This window comes from Ambystoma mexicanum, chromosome 5p (genome assembly GCF_040938575.1).
Source record: "Ambystoma mexicanum isolate Mex_15411 chromosome 5p, UKY_AmexF1_1, whole genome shotgun sequence".
Lineage (NCBI taxonomy): Eukaryota > Metazoa > Chordata > Amphibia > Caudata > Ambystomatidae > Ambystoma > Ambystoma mexicanum.
The window spans coordinates 21,597,381-21,617,562 of NC_090930.1; the positions used below are offsets into that span (position 1 = coordinate 21,597,381).

General features: G+C 46.0%; 1 protein-coding gene across 1 annotated transcript in view; it reads right to left on the reverse strand.

Annotated features, from left to right (window-relative positions):
- GCNA (germ cell nuclear acidic peptidase) overlaps positions 1 to 20,182 on the reverse strand; it is a 530,843-nt gene that overhangs the window by 418,378 nt on the left and 92,283 nt on the right. The window contains exon 2 of the mRNA XM_069612346.1: positions 1,891 to 2,176. Within this exon, the coding sequence (XP_069468447.1) occupies positions 1,891 to 2,176 (286 nt within the window). The remainder of the gene's footprint in view (positions 1 to 1,890; positions 2,177 to 20,182) is intronic.

Sequence of the window (20,182 nt, forward strand, 5' to 3'; positions counted from 1 at the left end):
GGCAGATGAAGAAAAGGGGAATTCCTGTTTGGACTTGTTCGGACCAGGAGGACCCAGGGCCCGACCCCCTGCTCAGACAGCAGGTAGGCATGCACCACCATGTGTTACTCCCTCTGGTCCCCCCGTGATGTTCCCTTGTGCCCCCCATTCTCGCACACAGGTGTTGCCTGTTTTGCTCGATTCTTCTACCCTGCTCCCCTCTCACCCCACTCAAGCCTATTTCTGCAGGAGTCTGTCCTGATACATTCTGGTTTCACTATCACCGTCTTGTGGACAATGCTGGATTTGACTTTTATGGACTTCATTCATTCATGGTGCGTCACCCTTTCTCAACTCTCATGCTGCACTTCTTTTGCATCTTGCACTCATGGTGGCCCTGAATCATGCTGTTCCATCTTCATCTTGTACCCTGCCTTGCAACATTATGTGTTACTACTGACTTCTGCAATTGTATTCACTCTCCCCTCTTGCTACTCTCTGTTCTCTCCAACTTTCCCTTCTCCCTTTTCCTATCTCCTCCCCTTACTTTCTTCTATGCACTTACTCTATCAGAATTGTCCCTGGACCTAGTATGATAGCAACCTCGTCTGTCTCCTCCTCCCTCCCATTACTGTTTTTTTTCCTCCCCAACCCCCCTCCAGCACTATCTGAAATGTCGTCAGGCCTAATATGATAGTCACTTGTTTTGTTCCTCCCCTACCTTTCTGCACCCCTCTCCCTCACCTAGTACGATAGTCGCCTGTCTGTTTCCATTTCCTTCCCACTCTCCCCCTCCCTTCCTTATCTATGTTTTAGCTCTTGCACTATCTGAAATGTCGTCAGGCCGAGTACGATAGTTAATTTCACATCCTTACTGTTCATGGCCTGTAAGAATGTCATTGTTTTTTACCCTTGTACCCTTCCTTGCCTTGAAGTGCTTTGAAACACATTGTGTATAGGCACTATATAAATAAACTATCATATCATATATCATACTGAGGCTGGTCCAACCCTTTCTTCACACTTTGCATGTGGTCCTCCCTCCCTGCATCCCCCCTGGCACTTGCCCACCTGGCCTCCCCTTAGCACATAGCGCCATGGGCCCTCTTACCCTTCCTACCCCCCTGCACCCTGCACTTTTATACCTCCTCTTGTCCCTCACCTCCCTCCTACTCTAGAATTATCCCTCCCGCCCAGACATACACCTCCCTTCTCCCCATTCCATCCCACTGCACTTTTGGTTACTGCACTTGCACAATCAGAATGATGGGGCCTAGTAGGACCGCTATTTTCTTCTTCTTGGTTCACCTCCCCCCCCCATCCACCCCACCTACCCCCACCCCCATCTAAACCCCCTCATCCCCCCCATGCACCCCCGCCCACCTCCTTTGTCTTTTGGCACCTTAAACCACCATTTGTTGTATAGGTGCTTTACAAATAACCAGTCAAATAGATAAAAGAACAGGGTTACTCACTATTCGGCTCTCCAGATGTTTTGGACTTCAACTCCAGGATCTCTAGTTAGCATACTCTATTATGAAGGATGATGGAAGCCATAAACCAAAACACCAGGAAGACCCAACGAGTAACCATGATCTATGAGCTGTGCAGTTTGCACTGAAGCACAATGATGGCAAGTGGTCTGTATCACCATAACAGGTCAACAATTCACAGCAATGAAATTGTGTAAAACGTGCAAGCAAAAATTGAATTTTCAGTGTAAGTGTATTGAGGGGCAAAGAACAGAGCGATACATATTGGACTCCTTCCCATATCCAATTTTCACAGAAGTGAGAAAATGAACCAGACAGCCCAGCTAGTGTGCAAATATCCCCCTACCCCCGTCACCCTCAATTACTGTAGCAAGAAACGCACATAGCTCACATGTCTACAAATTATAGGCTTACGTACTGGACTGGTCGGGCTCCTCAATGCTGGCATCAATCCTCCCCAGGGATCCAATCAGGACCCCAGGCTGGGAGGTTCTGCTCACTGGTCCAGTCTGCCATTTCTGCCAGGGCTGGCTGTTTCTAGGTTGGTTCTCCTTCAGTGAAGAATCACTGTCCGAGCCGGATAGTTCCAACCGATGGCTACAGGACACAAAGACGGGACTCTCAACATCCTCCAGGTCAAGACTCAGGACAGGTTGGGTACGGCTGAACAGAGGCTTCTTATTCTTCTTAATACTTTCCTTCAACTGCAAGGAAAGGATGCAGAGGAATGCTTGTAAGTCATTTAATAGTATGCACAGTATGCAGACTGTTCAGGCTTTCAATCAGTCCAACAGCCAAAATATCCCCCTCAAGCCAGGAGGACACAAAAGCAAGAGGTTACATAGATACTCTGGTTCAGCCAAGTACTTCTTCCCGGTATCCCCCCCCCCCCACCCCGACGCCCCCATTTCTCAGCAGCCCCTTCAACAGATTCTATCCCAGGACATTTCACTCCATTTATTTGCTGTATTCTTGAGGGTGGTGAGGGTGTGAGGCAATAGCAAATTAATGGGTATAGAACTTGGTTCTGTCACCACAAAACAATACTGCTATATGGCAAAATCCCAGCAGTGGGCACTCAGATCGCTTTTGCCCTCCTGAGACTGGTCAGGTTGTTCCATGAGGCTAATTTTTACCCAAGGTACTGGTGTTGCTTTCATGCCCTGCTTTAGAGTAGACAGTCTTGCATATAGAACACATGCCTCAGTTTCTCCCTCATTAATATTCCCTTGAGAAAGGGGAGCACCACCCTTACGAGACGTTTACAGGAGAACGATCCAGTCCATTTCCCAAAGAAAGACCCTTCACCTCATGGCACTCTCAAGCAGCCAATGTGGGATACAACTAAACCACAAATGGAAGAAATTTGAAACTGCAACTTTACCAGAAAGTTAAATCTTCGCTTGGGTAAACAGACCGGACACCCAGCGCCATTGAAAATCTGACCAAGTAGGCCAATCATTCAACTACCTCCTAAAACATGGTACTCTCCTCACACAGTACAGCCAAATAAGGACAAATATGTACAGTCCCTAAAATTTGCCTACACACAACTTGCCATTGGCTAGTGATAATTCACTCTTGGCGAGTAAGAAATGAGTTGTGCATGTGGAATCCCAAAGCCACTTTATGACTTGCTAGTAGCTTGCTAGTAGCTTGCAACCTTTTTCTGCTGTATGTGCATACAAGAAGAAAAATTGACACAGTGAAATCCAAGCACGAAGGCTGCAAGACAAAAGTGCGGCAAATTGAGCAAAAGCAACTATCAATCTGACAGTTGCTATGGATCTCGGCAAGAAGCCCTTTCAAGGAGTTCCTTAAAGGCGCAGTCCTTCAAGAAGGACAGTCCTAGGAGGATTTCTTGAAGTACCCATCTAGGATAGGACTTGGAAAAACCAACCTAGAGTTTGCAGGGTTTTACAACCCCAGCTGAGCAAAGCCACTCTCTGTAGTAGCATGACCAAGCAGCAATGCTGAACTAAGGAGGAAGGGGCACTGCTATGTAGTACAGTTCGCAGAGCAGGTAAGAACCACACAGTTAAGTTACACTCTTATTACAACACTACAGTAAGGCATACTAAGTATCATAACGTAGGCAAAAATACTTCAGAACATATATACAACTGATACTGTCACCCACATGGGTTACACCCTACTTTTACAGTACTTAGCATAGAAAAGATAGTCAATGCAAACTTTCAAAGTATGGCGCAAGGGATGTTATCTCATAGGTAGGCCCAGTACCATATAATAAACTTCAGAAGTCCAGCCTTAGTCTACTCAAAGTCTCTGAAGTTTTTAGTGGTTCCAGAAGTGTCTGGAGGAAGGTGGCGTGTAGTCACGAGGACACTCAGTACAGTACAAAGTTAGTCAATGCAGGCCATAGTAATCACAGAGCGATGGGGACTAAATAAGTTTATGTCCAGTTCTGGTTTAAAAGAGGAGCAACTACCACCCTGGGGAAGTCTTACTTGACCCAGACACCAGCGCGCTGGGTCAGCCCTCGATATCGTGACTTTGCACCCAATGCAAACCCTTCCTGTAATCTTTTCAACCATGGCTGTAGAAAATTGCTATTAGGTTGCCTAGTTAAAAGCTTATAGAAGCCATGTACTTTGACAGAGTAAACCCTTTCCTTCTAATGGGGTATTCAGAGGTTGGTCTGTATAACCTCACCTGTCCTCTGGCTTGCCAATCCCCAGCAATCCCATTGCATATAGGATTTCAGAATTGGACTGTGCCACCATGGCTACACACAAAAGGATCTAGGTGGTTTCAGCATTTTAGGATAGAATAGGATACTGGGTATATACTCAACTACTGCTTAATTACCAATATTGGGAACAGTAGATTGACTATACCATTTTTAATGTACATAGGTTCTCTACAAGAGCAGGAGTAAGCAAATGCTAAAAGTGCATTCTAATGCGTTTTTATTTGGGAGTATGAAAAAGAAAAGACTACATTGCAAGTGCAAATACCTGTTGGTTTCGTGCTAAAACTGTAGGGGAAATCTTGATCAACCTAATGTCCATCACAAACAAGGGTAATAAGTATTGGCACATGTAGACCCACAATATCGTGGTCCAATAGTCAGCCTATCAGATGCTCGGGAGTGGTAGTCCTTTTGCACTAAAGCGCAGAAACCAAACTTTCTATAGATCCTACTACTCTCTGCCCCAAAACATGCCCCAGGTGGGCATTTAGACCGCCTTGAAGGTGCAGGCCTGTCTCTGGCGTGGAGGGTATGATGGACATTTTAAAGTCACAAGGGAGTTGAAGGAGCTACATTGGGAGGGTCCTGCAGATCAAGGACCTGCAGGAGGATCTGATCAACAGTTTCATCATCTTCTCAAATGCAACAGCAAGAGATAAGAACTTGGAAGATGTGGGGGAAAGGGAATTTTACCAATACCTAGCTGCGGTAAGGGTTATGAGAGTGAAGGCATAGAGCATGGATGAGTACAGATGGGATGATCTGACATGGGATCAGTCTTAAAGAGGACGCGGTTATAAGAGTTTGAGGATTAGCTGGAAGGGTGAGGAGGAAGAGGGAACTTACAAATCCGTGCCCCAGTGGTGGGACTGCACTTGAAGTCAAGCTGAGCTTTTTCGACTCCCAATTGAATTTAAAAATCTTTCACATAAATCTTGCCCTGCTTTGTTACATCAGCTATTTTCGGACCCAGCCGATTTCATAGCCATCGCCCGGTTGCTAACCGTCCTTTTGGGCAGACACCTAGAAAATGCTAGTTAGATTCTCATCTTGAGGCCCAGGAGCATCACCTATCATAGGGCTCCACACAGCACAACAGCGATGCTGCAAATTCTAGAAAGCATTCTTTATTCTGTCAGTTAGAGCTCAGAAAGTGACATGGTGAGCTTTTTGCTCATCCCTTCTCCCTGCGAAGTGTCTGCGTTTCCGAAGCTCTTTAATATTTATGTGGTGTCACTGGGGGACGTGCTAAGGGAATATGGCCAGTTTATCAGTATGCCAATGATGATACCAAGCTTAATCTGAAAACCCACCCCCAGTTTATAGATTGCGGCTTTAAGCTTGAAAGACCAATAACTGGATGGCCCCAGAGGACTAAACTGAATCCTCTGGAAACCATATGTATAAGATAAGGTACCCAGTGTTTTATCCTGGCAGTCTGGTTTACCCATATTGGCTTAGGTGACCAAAGGGATTTTGCTAGACCAGAGAGTCTTAAAACACATGGTAATAAAGGCTCAACCGGCTCATTTCAAACTCTCTCCCTATTAAACCTTATACTCCCGGGGACTTCTTTCGAACTGCAGTAGGGGGCTTGGTTCCATCACATATAGACAGAGGAAAGGCGGTTCTAACTGGAGACCCTAAATGAGACTCGTAGCCACCTAGGCTCTCATTGTACAGTGTGGCTCAAGTTTACCAACTACTAAAGTATGACAATATTTCACCTATTCTTGCTTACAGTGTCTTCCGTTGAAAACAGAAAACAAAGACAAGTTTTAAACTGGGATGTTTAACCAGCAGAGCAGCGAGTACTCACAACCCGTAAATGAAACATGTGGTGGATCTCACGCCTTGGGAATTAAATTTGACGGAGTCAAGCAGAGTCTTGCGTGTGAGCAGTCTAAGCAGTGCACCCTGGTGCTGTTACCGAGTGATCTGAGTATTTTCTCCAGCTCTGTTGGGGAAGGAGGAGCCCTCCATTCAAAGACTCGGTACTACCGTGGAGCGGACGCAGAGTCGAGCAGAGTCTTGTGAGTCCTTGTGAGGCGGTGGGCGAGCAGAGTCTGGCAGTGAATACAGGTTGCCAAAGTCTGCCGCGATTAGCAGAAGTCACCGCATCCCAAGCTACCACCACTGCCTGTGCAAAGGATATGGGTGGCACCCAGCAGAGACGCGCCTTTCATCCTGCTAAAGTGTCTGCCCCGGAGGCAGACTAAGAAAGCAGGACCTGGAATTTACCAGGTGAGAACTGTATATCAGACATTGTTTCACGGTGTGACCTGTGCCACTGTGTATCAGTTGTAAATCGCCCATCGGCCCATTTGAGAAAATAAATCTTGGAAAATCACAGTGCATAGTGGAAATGACAGTAAGCCCGATGAAAACCTTTAAATGCTAATAACTTAAAAACTGCTCCAACTGAAGCCCGGGAATAGCCACAAGCAATCTGGCCTCCACTGATGTAGCATCGGCACAGATGAATGAGGCGACAGCACGTGTCAGCGCGTGATGCCAGATCTTTGGATCTCCATCGATAACAGATGAAAGCAATCCGGGACTGATGTGGAGCTCAGAGAATCAGCAAAACCACGAAATCTGCAAAGTAGGTGTAGTGCCAGCAGCCCGATTTGGGACTCAGATTTAAATATTAAAGTCATTCAGACGGACACGGAATTAACGAAACCAAGAAGAGTAAATATTGAGAGACAGGGTGTTTGGGGCTCCCCTCGTTTACCGAGAGGGTCGTCGGTCAGGAACCTGCGACAGGAGAGCTGCCGGGCTACAGAAGACCAAGCAAAGCATGGGAGCTGCATCCTTCGGCCGGCTGTACCACCTCGCCACAAACTAATGCAAATTGAGAAGGTAAAATAGTCAGCCATCGGCCTACCAAGGCCCAGTCAGCCCGGCACAGCATGTTCCGCGCCCACTGTGGACCTTGGAGAGGCCCGGGTAGCTAGGTGTTTAAAGCTGACTTTGCACAGTTAGTAGCCAGGCTTGACACCACTTTCTACATGAGTTTGGGGACATGTAGGGACCACCTGGGCACCCATTCAAAGCAATTGAATTTAAAACACCCTGAGGCCCCGATATAGGGGGACAGTGAGTGGGAAGGCTTAGGTAGCACTGATGTGCTGTCAGGCCAAGCCCAAAATGAAAAATCAGCACAGTCACCGCGCTCACAAGGAAGACCAATTGTGATGCTGAAAATGCATCGGAGGGACAGGGCCTCCGTATCCTTGTCCTTTACTGCTTTTTATTGTGTGTTCTGTCTTGTTTTCCGCGCAGGAGTTCATGTGGGACTCCTGGCGGTGCAACTCTCTTTTGGTTTGGTGAACAGACCCTTGGGATACCCTTATGGCACCCATGGGTAGGGGTACAACCCTGTGCCCCTAGTGTAAGTTTTTGGGCACCTGTGTGTGAGCCACAGAGCAGGGTACGGGCTGGTGGCAGCTCTGTGCTGAAATGACTGGTGCCCTGAGCGTCCCAGGCCCCGTCATTGGAATCGGTAGATTCCTGATAGAGGCAAAATGGCCTCCCTGGCCTCTTGCCTTCCATCACCTGTTAACCTGATCTTCCCAAAGTCCCGGGAAGCCCTGCCTCTGTCACTTCCCCCTGACTGGCTGTTGGGTGGAAGTTCCGTATATGGTAGTGTGGGGAAGTGCTGACCAGACTGGCTGGAGCCTTCTCAACGACCGTATGTTGTGGGTACGCCTGTGGGTGGGACCTGGGTGAATGGAGTGTGTGACGAATATACATTCTATGTTGTGACTGTCTAGTATCTGGTGTTTGACAATGGTTGAGACAGCCCTGCCCGAAACCGGTATGAATGCAGCTTGGAGTGTTGAATGGCTCGGTACTTGTCCCAATACACAACTTTTTGTGAGTGTCTGGAGAGAAGTGAATGGCCTGAATACCTTGTGTGCCCGATTGGCTGGCTGCCTGCCTGCCTGCATGAATGCCCCTAGTTGTTATTGGATGCTTCCAGCGGAATTAATGGGAGATCAACAGTATATCTGGGGACCTCTCACTGCTAGGAATCGTGTTCAGAAGCTGAAGTCCACTACGACGAGTAACTGGAGTGAAGCTTAACCTTGAGCCCTGCTGGACAAGAGGAATTGCTGTTGCTCTCCTTCGCAATCTGAAAGCTGCTGTGCTTCAAGAACTGACCCAGAGAGGACCTTGTAAGGCGCCCTCTTCCCGAGCTACGAGGGACCATCGTGCACAGCTGATCTTTGCCTAAGCTCCCAGACCTTCGACAGGCTGCCGACCCGATACGGGGACTGCCGCGGAACTCCAAGGAGAAACGCCCGGACTGTTGTCCATCACTTTCGTCGACCGGCGTCGCCGACTGAAGCCGCCGTGCTCCCTTTGCCTAAGAAACTTCATTGATCCAAGGACACTCTCTTCCACATCGTCGCCGCTGTATCCTGCTGGAGAAGGCCTGACCGTCAACGCGCCGAGGAGCATCCACCGGTGGGTTTCCCGCCACCCAAAAACCACAGACACCCCGATGACTCGACGCCCTTGCTGGCCCACAGTTCAACTCTTTACGGTCCAGAACTATCGACACCGAGGTGCCCTGCACGCCTCTTCCTTGCAGGACATTTACGCTTCCCAGTCAACGAGCACCGCAAGGAACGACGCGGCCACTTCACCGTCGTAGCTCGACCTGTTCTCCGTCGGACGTTCAACAACCCCTGACTCCTGCCTTAAAGGGAGGACACTCAAGAAGGGTTGTCGATTTTCCCAACGCGGAACGCTACAACACCAAGGTACTTTGGGGTTGCAGAACTATTGGGAAGTCTAAGGGTGAACAATAAATGGGCTGGGCTTGTATCTTTCTTCTACAGGTTGCCCAGGTGGGGTGTGGGAGGGGGGGGGGGGGGGGTCGGGGGTCTGCACACAGAACTGTGTCTAGGTAACAGGGCCAGTACTCTGCCTATTGTTCATCCATCTTGCTTTCCTTCCTCTCTCTACTGCTGGTTTCCTCTTTATTTTGATCTGTGTGTCATTCTGACCGTATGCACTTTGATAAGATCTAATAACGTTAGTGGTACCACTTTAGAATTGTACATATTTGCCATTGTTGATTTTCGGAGTACAAAGTGAGTTATCGTGCATATGACTTTGAATATTAATTATATTAAGACTGTTTTAACCGATACAGTGTGTGGACATTCCTTTGTGGGTGCTTGGGGACTACACTGTACTTAAGAACCAGCTTGCATCACCTCCCGAGAAGCTAGGCCTCGATTGCTCGTTCATTGCTACCGTAATAGAGAATCTTAGCAGGGGTCTCTGTGCCACCCTTCTGCCATATTGAGAGCGGAAGTGTAGACCCCCCCCTCCGGTCTTTACACCAATAACTTCACAGTCTAGATTATGGAACCAGTAAAGTTTGGAACACAAGATGGTTTTACCCTACAAAATTTATTGAAAAGACAATCTTGCCAAATCTAATGGCACACGACATGGCGCTTCTCAGGTTATCATTGACAGTCAATGATAAACAACCTGAGAAGCAGGGCGTCGCCACTAGTGGAAACGGCATGCAAATATATAATAACGTGATGGCCGCGACCTCCACTGCAATGCTGCCATCTGTTAAATAGTATGAAACTTTAAATGACACCATTCATGACCAAGTATCATTAATAGTTTGGTGCACGCAAAAATATGTGCTCTCGAAACCTTCACAATGCAAATACAACAAAGGCTCCACTTTGAAGCCGAGTCGTCTTTAAGGTGGCAAAATAGATCAAGTGACTTAACACGTCACGAAATTGAGGGGAAACTGAGCTCATGGAGGCGGTACTAGAATGTACCAAATGGATACAACATAACCCTCCGCAACTCTCGACTACTTGTATGAAAATGTGTTGCCATTGCGCAAGGAGCGGGATGGGTGGACAAGAGGAGGTGCCCCTTTGAACATGAGCTCTATTGCGATCTCTGAGAATCCATTACAAAATCGATTGAAGAAAAAAAAGAAAATTGGGTCATTCACGAACGGGTGTATCCAAACCTGTGTCTTCAAAGTTTGTTGATGTACAACCCACACAACCACTTAATATTGAACAAGCTTCAGAAATTGTGCCGCTGCAGAAACCCCAGGCTGCAGAAACCCTGACAAAACCCCATGTAATTGAAGAAAGTGAAATTGTAATTCAGAGTGAAGAAATCGATGAAAGTTCTGGAAGACTACAGCCACCGCCTTCATCCTTTACTGAGATACTTAAGCAAACTTCTACGTTCAACATCTTTGCAAAAAGACCTAAAGTAAGGTTTTCAAAAGAAGTAAGTCAAAAGCAAACAAAGGTGGCATCCAAACAAAGGAAACTACAAAATGTAATCACAACGGTGAATAAGAAAAGAAAATCAAATGGATCAAGAGTGTTTATCCGGAATTTAACCAGTCCACCGCCGATAGCACTATTCGAGCGCATGCCTTGTCAGGGAAAATCATCTATACAACTCTACAACCAAAGGTGATTGGTACTCGCCAAACAGGAACATCACAGTTGATTGGAAACCCTTAAAAAAAAAAAACAACAAAAAAAAAATGGATGAAGACGACCACAGTGACATACATTATTAGTTTATGTCGGATGACCTGGTCAACTGGTCTACTTATTCAATCACAGATGAAAATTCAGAGAACTGCATGGCTGATTCCACCCATGAAGTAAGTCCGGGAACAGCTCGGAAACTAGGAACTCAGCATTTGCAATTACAAGATGAACCCAGTATACAAGCTTCAAGATAGTCTATCCCAGCTTGCGTTGTGCTGCGTCCATCGAGCTCTCAAGGATGCTTCTCACTGGAAAAGCAGAGAAAAGTCTGCTATATAAACAAATTACAGCTGACGTGAAAGCCTCAAAATTAAATCCGAAGCACACTACAGCTCAAGCACGAGAGAAATGGGTCCTGAAGGGAGTGACAATCCCCCAGAGAAACAAATCTATAAGATCAAAGTGTAAATTTCAAAATTGAGAATATTGATGGACCAAGAAACGAAGTAAACTTGAAGAGTCAACATACTGAAATTGCTCCACTTAGTCCCGTTGTTGCGAACAATCACGACTGAAGACATTAACTTAGTGGAGTAGGTGTCTGAAAATCGATCGGACTGGGTCATTCTGCATACCCATTCACTGTTGATTGAAAGCACTTTATTAGCTGCTAGTGAGGTGCTCTTATCCTTTTGCTTTGAGATGTCAATCTATTATGATGAAATTGGGCCCCAGGAGGGGAGAAGTCGAAATGCACAAATCCGCCACAGACAGCATTGTCTGCAAATGAACAAAGACGAGTTACTCTACAAAGGAAACATGAAGAAAGCAAACAAATAAATTGTCATGCTGATGGTGCGGCAGCGGCATCAAATCGATCTTTGCCTGCAAAAGTAAATTGGCCGATCCATCAGTAGCATCCACAGGAGACTGCGAGCAAGGAATGCTCGTTAATATCCTGGAACAAGAGATGTTTCATGCATTTGTTTCATGAAGGAGGACTGGACTAAAAATCGCCATTCTGTAATATGTCTCCAAGAGACCCGGTTACGTGATGCCCCAATTTGTGATGACTACACAACTCCCCTCAAGCCAGCAGGAAACAAATGACATGGTCGTCCTCTCAGGACTCTTGATGTTGCTTCAAAACAAAAAAAATGGAAACTAGTAAAATCATTAAATCCTAATCTTTTTGTCCAAGGTACTATAATTGAATTAGAAACCTCCACTATCGACAAATTGAAATACCTGCTAATTATTAAACACATATTGGAACCCGGCGAGGATTACAACAAAATAATTTTTCATCAATCACAATGTTCATTGAAATGTGCATCTGTTCCTATGCAGACTTAACATTGATCATTTGCAGACATTTGAATTTCTGCTGGTTTTATCAGAATGGACTATTAAAAACCAAAAGACCTTAAATCAGTCAGTAAAGATGATGAACTAGGACGACGCTGGGTACAAGAATTAACGGCTAGAAACTTTGAGATGCTAAATGGAAAAACCCTAGGCGATATACCAGCTCATCCAACATGGCATAGAGTTGGTCATTTCAAAACAATAGATATGGGCCTAAAAAAACTTGATCCCATTCATAAAATCTCTTCAAGTAGTAGGGATGGTCAGCAGCGTTGATTTGGGCCATCGAAAGTCAACCAGTCCAAAGTCGTTATGAAAGGACCCTCAATATAAACCAAGGGTTAAATCAACTACGATTCAACTGAAGAGACACCGGGACCCTATGCAAGACTCAGCATTGAAGGATACTGCAGGTGGGTGGAATAGTGAACTATACATCCCTGCTACTGCAGATCCGCAAGGTCATCCTGAAGAAACTCTGCTGGGGGAGCAGACAATCCTAAGTACTCAGTGACCCGTGACATAAGGCGCCGGTACGAAGAATCGGCATGAGTGCCATCATCAGAGTCCTCATCCACCTCTGAAATTGACTCCAGATGGCAGAAAGGGCACAGAACTGGAACCAAAGCCATGCTTGACCTTGGGCAGAGCCTTTCTAGGTGGTTTCCCCGAGCCACGGGGTACCCCCGTCGACACAGCCCCGAAAGGCGTCTAGTGAATCGGCGCTGACAGACGCGGCGCCAACAGCGTCGACACAGGCCTCGAAGGCAGAGCCCCAAGTGTATCCCTCGACATCCTGGGCGCCGACGACTTCCTCGGAGGCAGAGCCTCGAGAGAGTCCATCGACGACCTCGGCGCCACAGGCGTCGATGTCTTCCTCGAAGACTTCACAGGTTCATGCAGTCTCGAGCGCATCGAGGACGGGGACCTGGACCGGGCATGCCGAGAACGATTCCCCTTGTCCGAGCCGGAACTTTCCCGCGAATCGTGACGACCACCCGAGCCCGAAGGCGTGCAAGCGGCATCTCTCGGCTGATCACGACCGACCCCACTCGGAGGCGCGGACGGACCAGTGCCCTGCGATTCGAGAATCGCCAACATTTTCTTCCCGAAGGAAGCCCATTCCTCCGGTGTCGCATGCTTGGTGGGGTAAGCGACCCGCCGATGGACGGAGTCCTCGGATGAGGACGGGGAAGGCGACCGACGATGGCGCTTGCGGGAGTGCCTCGAAGAGGCAGAGGAGTGGCGAGACCGACTCCGGGACCGAGACCCATTGGACTTCCGACGATGACGCGGAGAGTCGCCCCTCGAGTAGTCTGTCGGAAGCCCCGCAGACCTCGACTTCCGGGGCTTGGACACCTTACCTACCGATAACTTCTTGCACTCCCGCAAGGCTTTCGACGTGAGCGACTGGCAGTCGACAGTCATCCGTGTCATGGGCCTCCCCGAGGCACAAGAGGCAGGCATCGTGCGAGTCCGTGACCGACATCTTGGACCCACAGTCCCCGCACTTCTTAAAGCCCGGACGCGGTGTGGAAGACGAGGTAGACATCGTCACGAAGAAATATTTCACAAACCGGTTCGAAGAACCGAGAAAGCAACAGAAACTCCAAAGAGTCGAGGCGCGCTGAGATTCCCGAAGCAAACACGTTCGCGGAAAAAACGGAATTGAGGCTACTGTCGTCGTGCGTCCTACTTATAAGATCCAGTGACGTCGGAGGAGGTCCTCGAGGGCGGCGTATCGACATCAACGCAAGACGCCGAAGATTTTCCGAAGCAGCACAGCTGTGGTGATTACTGTCATAGATATTGAATAAGTCAGAGGACCCATTCCCCTCAAAATATCCATTTAGAAAACAAGTTGCAGACGAAAAGAAAAAAAATTAGGTATGACATCAAAAGTTGAAAAGAAAGTAAAAATTGGAATGTAGGGAATGCAATCAAACTGGCTAATTGCATTTAAAATCGCTCTGTGACCAGGAGAGAGGAGAGATCATGCTAAAAACAATCTTCGCAAAACACAGCAGTACACACTCGTGGACAATTCTTAACGAAGGCTCCTGATCACAGAAAGCGCATCTGACAATGTGGATTAACGCAGATGTGGGAAGTACAAGGAAGTACTGTTAACTGCCGTGCTGTGCTGTGTTGGACCTGCGTTTGACATCGAGCATTTTCTGCTCACACGGAGCTACGTGTCCAACTGGCATTTCGGCCGGAGGAAGTCTTTTTGCTGAACACCGTGGACTGCCTGATCTAGCGGCATTAGAAGGTGACTTTTCAATTACCTGTGCGCATAGCGGGCATGTTTGGTGTTCCATCATGCACGCGGGAAGCGCGTCTACACAGTGTATACTGTGTTCATAGCCTAGCGTGTACGCCTAGTGTTTTCATCGTGCACGCGGGAAGCGCGTTAACTTGGCGTGTGTGCGGATGGAAACTATTATATTGATTGGGTGTCTTTTCTGTTTTGTCTCTTTTTGCTTAAAGGACTGTTTGGCTGGGCTCGGCCCTGGTGTATTGCGACGCCCACTTTTCTTGGCGACCTACTTATACCCAGCAGCCAGCGCACTCGCGCGCGCACCGTGGGAAGTACGAGGAAGTACTGTTCACTGTGTAGTGGGCTGGCTGCTGGGAAGTAAGGTGGGTTGAGTGTATTAATAGCAAAAAGTAAGGCGTTGAATTGGCCAACTGAGCCTTGGGTAGTCGGCAAACTCCTTGCTGATTTATCATGGTGAATGGTCTCCGTAGCGGGCGAAAAATCCACGTTAAGATGAGTAATGATATGAATGATCCCATGGTAACACACGCAGATAATGAGGAAATGGGGGACTCAGAGCGAGGAGAATAATTTATCTAACAAGGTGGGAACGTCTGCGTGTGTAGAAACCGAGGGGGATATGACCTGCAAAATAACGCCCCCCCGAGACATCAGTGGAAAGCATTCCCGAGAATAATTCTGAGTCGACACTAGAGACCTTTAAGCTCAAAGCAATGAACCAGGATTGTGATAATGGGGTCCTGGGTGCAAGCTTAGGAGAATATCGGAAAGGTGACTTATTAACGAAAATGGGTGTCAACCACGAAACCGAGATTCTCCGATGTCTCAATTATTGCTCCTACAATTGAGGCATTGTTGGATAGGAGGATGCGTTTTTCTAGAGGGCCCTCCAACCCAATCAAAGCGAACAAGTACAGCATGGAGGATGTACATGTGCATATTGATTCTGATCAAGTACTCCGTACGAAGTCCCAGGTGCATACTTTCTTTGATGACCAAATTGGTAATAATGATGTGAATAAGGAAGTCAAAAGTTCAGAGACTAGCTCTCCTTCAGAAGTAGAAATTCCCCCTGAAGTGACTCCTAGGATGTCTGGATTTATTCCGGTGCTGGTACCCTCCCCTGTTGAACCACAAATAACTTTGTCTGTCCTAGAAGGTGAAGCAGAACGTAACCTAATTGAGTCCTCTGATATTGGAGCCGAGTTTCCGGTATTGTCCAGGATCCTTAATCTACTAGATAAAGGACATGGCCAGACCCATGTCCAACTTGGATACTCACACAGTATTCTAACAGAGCTTCTTACAAAGGTCAACGGAATAGAGGGGTTATTGTTTACTTGTGACATTGTAGCGGCCCTCTCTAGTGGTAAACAAAGGGAGAGCCCTTCACTGAATAATAAAGCTTCTCAAACTCCCGCTGACCAATGATTGGGACCCAATGCGGCAACTACCTCTGCAGCAGTCACTGCTGGTGATCCTACCAAAAATGACATGCCAGCCGCAGTAGAAATTAAAAATCTAACTGAGATGGTATCGGCTAACGCAGCGGCCATACAGCAGATACTAGTCAGTATAACAAGGGGCAGTCCGAGTGAACAACTTTTGGATGCTCAGACGACTGGTGCTGAGGTGATGGCCGCTCCGGTCCCATCGACACCAAATCTAATAAAAGAGGAACTTTTGGATAGCCCTTCAGTACTAACCAATTTGATTGACTTGGAAGACGAGGCTCAGTTATGTCAGCAGGACTTAGAACGCTGAAAGCCAAAACGATTGAGGAACAGGTATATGAACCTGTCTTGTCAAGGAAACAGAAAAGAATGCTGCTGAGAGCCACAAAACGCAAGATCAACCAAGCAAAAAACATAAAATCAAAGAATAATCAAATTCTCCCTAAAGTCACTTTAGACTCATTGAAAGTCGATTCTAAGAACTTGTCACATGAAGAGAGGATTGATCTATTGCAACTTAATAAAGTATTGAATATTGATGTAACACAAAGTCCTGGCGACTCACGTAAGTCGCAGATTAAAAATAACACAGGAAGGAACCTGGGGGGCATTGCTGTGGGAGAGCATGGTTGTTCTCCCAAACAAAAACAAACAGACTTGATAAAGTTCTTTCCTGCTTTATATATGAAGAAGGCCTCTAATAAAATCAAGGTTGCAGTGACGAAATAATCTACTCTAAGTAAATCCAAGATATGCATAAATGGACAGGCAGACCAGGATCGGTCATCGATTAATTCCCCCCCCCCCCCTAAGGTGGGTCCCTCTAATAGTGGCAAAGAACTTGTATCTAAAGTAGTCACTGATGAAAGGGGATGTAGTTGAAGAGCGGGGTGTGTCGTATGGTAAGCTTAATTTAAATATGGACCTGAATAGGTCTAAATTAGAACCCCCAAGCCAGACTGATGAGGTATATTCTGAATGCTATCCTAATGACCAAATGGTAAAAAAAGAGGGAATGTTCCTAACCCCTGAGATGCCACCTATTATGGGATGGGAAAGCAAGCAACTAAACTCTGCAAAAACGAGCCTAAATCGCTCTGCAATGTTGAAGGCTTTTCAAGAAATCCCAGCGCTACGTACCATCAGAAGCAATGATATTGACTGGGTTTGTTTGGCACACAATCCCACACGGATGAGATGTGGCTATCAGTCACATATCATCACAAGATTGATTTGGGCTCAGCGAGAAGATCTGGAATTATTGGGACTACATCCTTGTCTCTTTAATACCAGCGAACTCGCTGAAACTTTCATTGCGACTGTTCCGGAACCCCCGCAAATCGCTAATTCAGTGGGTACTCAACCACTGATTAATGAGGAGCTTCTGAAGCAATTTATGAACTTGTCAGCCTCCCTAACGGGTATGATGAGTATGGGGGTGTTGACTCCATCTGCCCCGCACATAAAAATGGGAGGCAAATAGGATGAAAATCTGGGGATTAAAATATTTTCCTGGAACTCATGTGGAAGTGCTAATTTAAGGTTATGGAATGCGTCTTTAGATAGGGACAGTCGCCCATGGATCTGTTTGATACAGGAGACTATGTCCATGGGCAATCTAGTCTTAGAAGGGTTCGATGCTTATCACCAGCCCGCTACAAGAGGTTATCAGCTAAAACTAGAATCCTCTATTATGTGGGCTGATGAAGCTTTATTGGTGGTGGAAATTGCATGCAAAGATCTAGTGTGTCGAGAGTTTTTGATTGTCGATTTATACTGGAATGAGGTCACAGTGTCTTTTGAAACAATTACCAATCGACTGAACCTTATCTTTGAACAGGTATTGATGCATAAACTAACTTTGAATGTAATAATTGGTGCGATTTCAATTCCACTTGTGTGGTCATAGATAATAATGGGAAATATACCACGCATGATTGGAAAAAAAAATCTCATGTAAATGGCTTAAAGTGGTTGGAATTCCTTCTCTCCTGGGACATTCAATGTGTCCCGTTCGAAATGGGAAGCTGCCAGTATACCTGGGCAAGAGGTACCTGCGCGTCTCTCATTGATTACATCTTTGTATCAACAGGGCTGCTAAAACAAATTGACCCAATAGCAATTCACAATCTTTGGAGGGGGGAGGGGGAAATCATTTAGCTTTGAATTCTAAGCTTAGATTAAATATTACGATTTTTGATAGTATCCCTATGCTAACTGCTATTGAATTTGATCGCGTAGGAGCTACAATCAAGTTGACTTCTAGCAGCTGCAATGAAGTTGCCATCAAAATGGAAAATGATACCTTGATTAATATGAGTTGTGTGTCTAGTGGAATCTCGTGTGTCATTGCTAAGATCCAGAACTCCATAAGAGTTGCACTCCACATGGTACGTCTGATGAAATCGAAGGCCGTTAAGCCTACGATCACGCATCGTCATCAGTTTAACTTAAAAGTAGTCGCATTAAGGAAAGAGAAATGCCTATTGCTCAAACAACTTACCAAAGCTAATTTTACCACCAGTGAATTCAATGGGAGCAAAGCTCAAATCATCACGACTTATAAAAGACAACTAAAACTGATGAGGTATGAACTGATAAATATGGATAATCAGAACCTAATTACTCCATTATTAAAGAATAACACTAGACAGGTGTGGGCCACCATAAGTACCCTGTTTGATAATACTGAGTCGATCGGAGAATCGGCAATATCTGCCGTAGTCTAGATGATGTATATCAGGGCTAAATTTACCAAGCCAACTGCTTTTTGTGTCTATGGGGATACTTTAACATTTAGGCCTACCTTGTGTGGTTGTCCATGGACGATAGAAGATATAATTACGATCATTAAGAAATCAAAAGGATCTAGAGCCCCAGGTCTTGATGGTATTCCTCCTTGCCTGATCAAACTCAACCCGGATTTGTGGGCAAGAATTTTCAAAATAGAATTTGATGCCATTTATTCCTTGGGCTACTTCCGAACTCGTGGTGTATGGCTAATATCATACCAATTTACAAAAAGGGCCAATTGAATGAACCAGCGAACTATAGGTCGATAGCACTGATGGATGCTGCAGCAAAGATCTTTACTAGCTTATTACTCCAACATATTAATCAGCATATCAAAGTTCCATCTTCTATCCAAATATCAGACTGGTTTTCGTCGTCATATGGGATGTCAACTTAATTCAACGCTCATTGCTCACGTATATCAGCAGACTAGATCTTAGAAGGCAGGGCCGGTATATATGGCGTCAATGGATCTTCCGATCCTTTATCGACCTATATCATGCTTTTGATAACAGACATACTGTGGAGCAAATTGTAAAGTTGGAATTGTCCACAGGACCTGCTACAACCAATCATAGCCCTACACACCAACACCTCCATAAAAGTGAGACTAAATGCTGAGGGAGAGTTATCTGCGAATATCAAAACAGAGTAGGGGGTCAAACAAAGCTGTCCCCTCCCCGCATTATTTAAACTTTACATGGCAGACCTACACACGCCTTTGAGAAAACCAACTCTTTCCCACCAAGGTAAATAGTCAACAAATTGTGTAGGCCATCTACACAGATCTTGTATTAATGGATACAACACAAATTGGCCTTCAAAGGCCAATAAGTGACCTAGTGGTTTATCTGCAACATAACCTACAAATCAATGTGGCTAAATCCAAAATCATGCCCTTTGGCAATAGGTTGGGTAAAAAAAGGGATGCAGTTTAGGTGGCGAGAGTCGACTCAATTCGATACTTGGGTGTCTTATTTAACAAATCAAAGTGTGAGCAGCAATGGACACCACCTTAAAATTCCAGATGAAAAATCTCGCCCCCTTCAAGGAATGAAGATTCACGCCGCATATGGTAAAATGACCATGAAACCAATCATGTTTTATCGCCAAAAGGTAATGGCAACAATGACATTTGGGAGTGAGGCTGGTCTAAGCACGAGAAAAGCCACTTGGGAAGTTCTTGAAGGCCAATTTTGGTGAAATTGCTGTACCTGCCAAGAGGGGTTTTGATTACTTTAATCAGATACGAAACAAACTTGGCTTGCAGTCATTCTATTCTATAGTTTTGTGGAAATCAATCGCAATGTGGAGAAAAATGCAGCTAATACCAACAGTAAGGCTGTATCAGATATTAGCTCCACAACCAGGAAAACCATAGAGGGCTACTTGAGGTGTGGACCAAGAAACTACAAGACCAGCCTATGCGAATATCAAAACAGGAACCTTGTTAACTAATCCATGTGCCGCAAAGAAAAAGCTGCTCAGAAATGAGACTGACAGCTTTAAATCTCGGTGGAGAAGCAAGAGCACTGAACATTCTTCCAAAGTATTTGGAATGTTTCTGTCGCGATATTATCGTG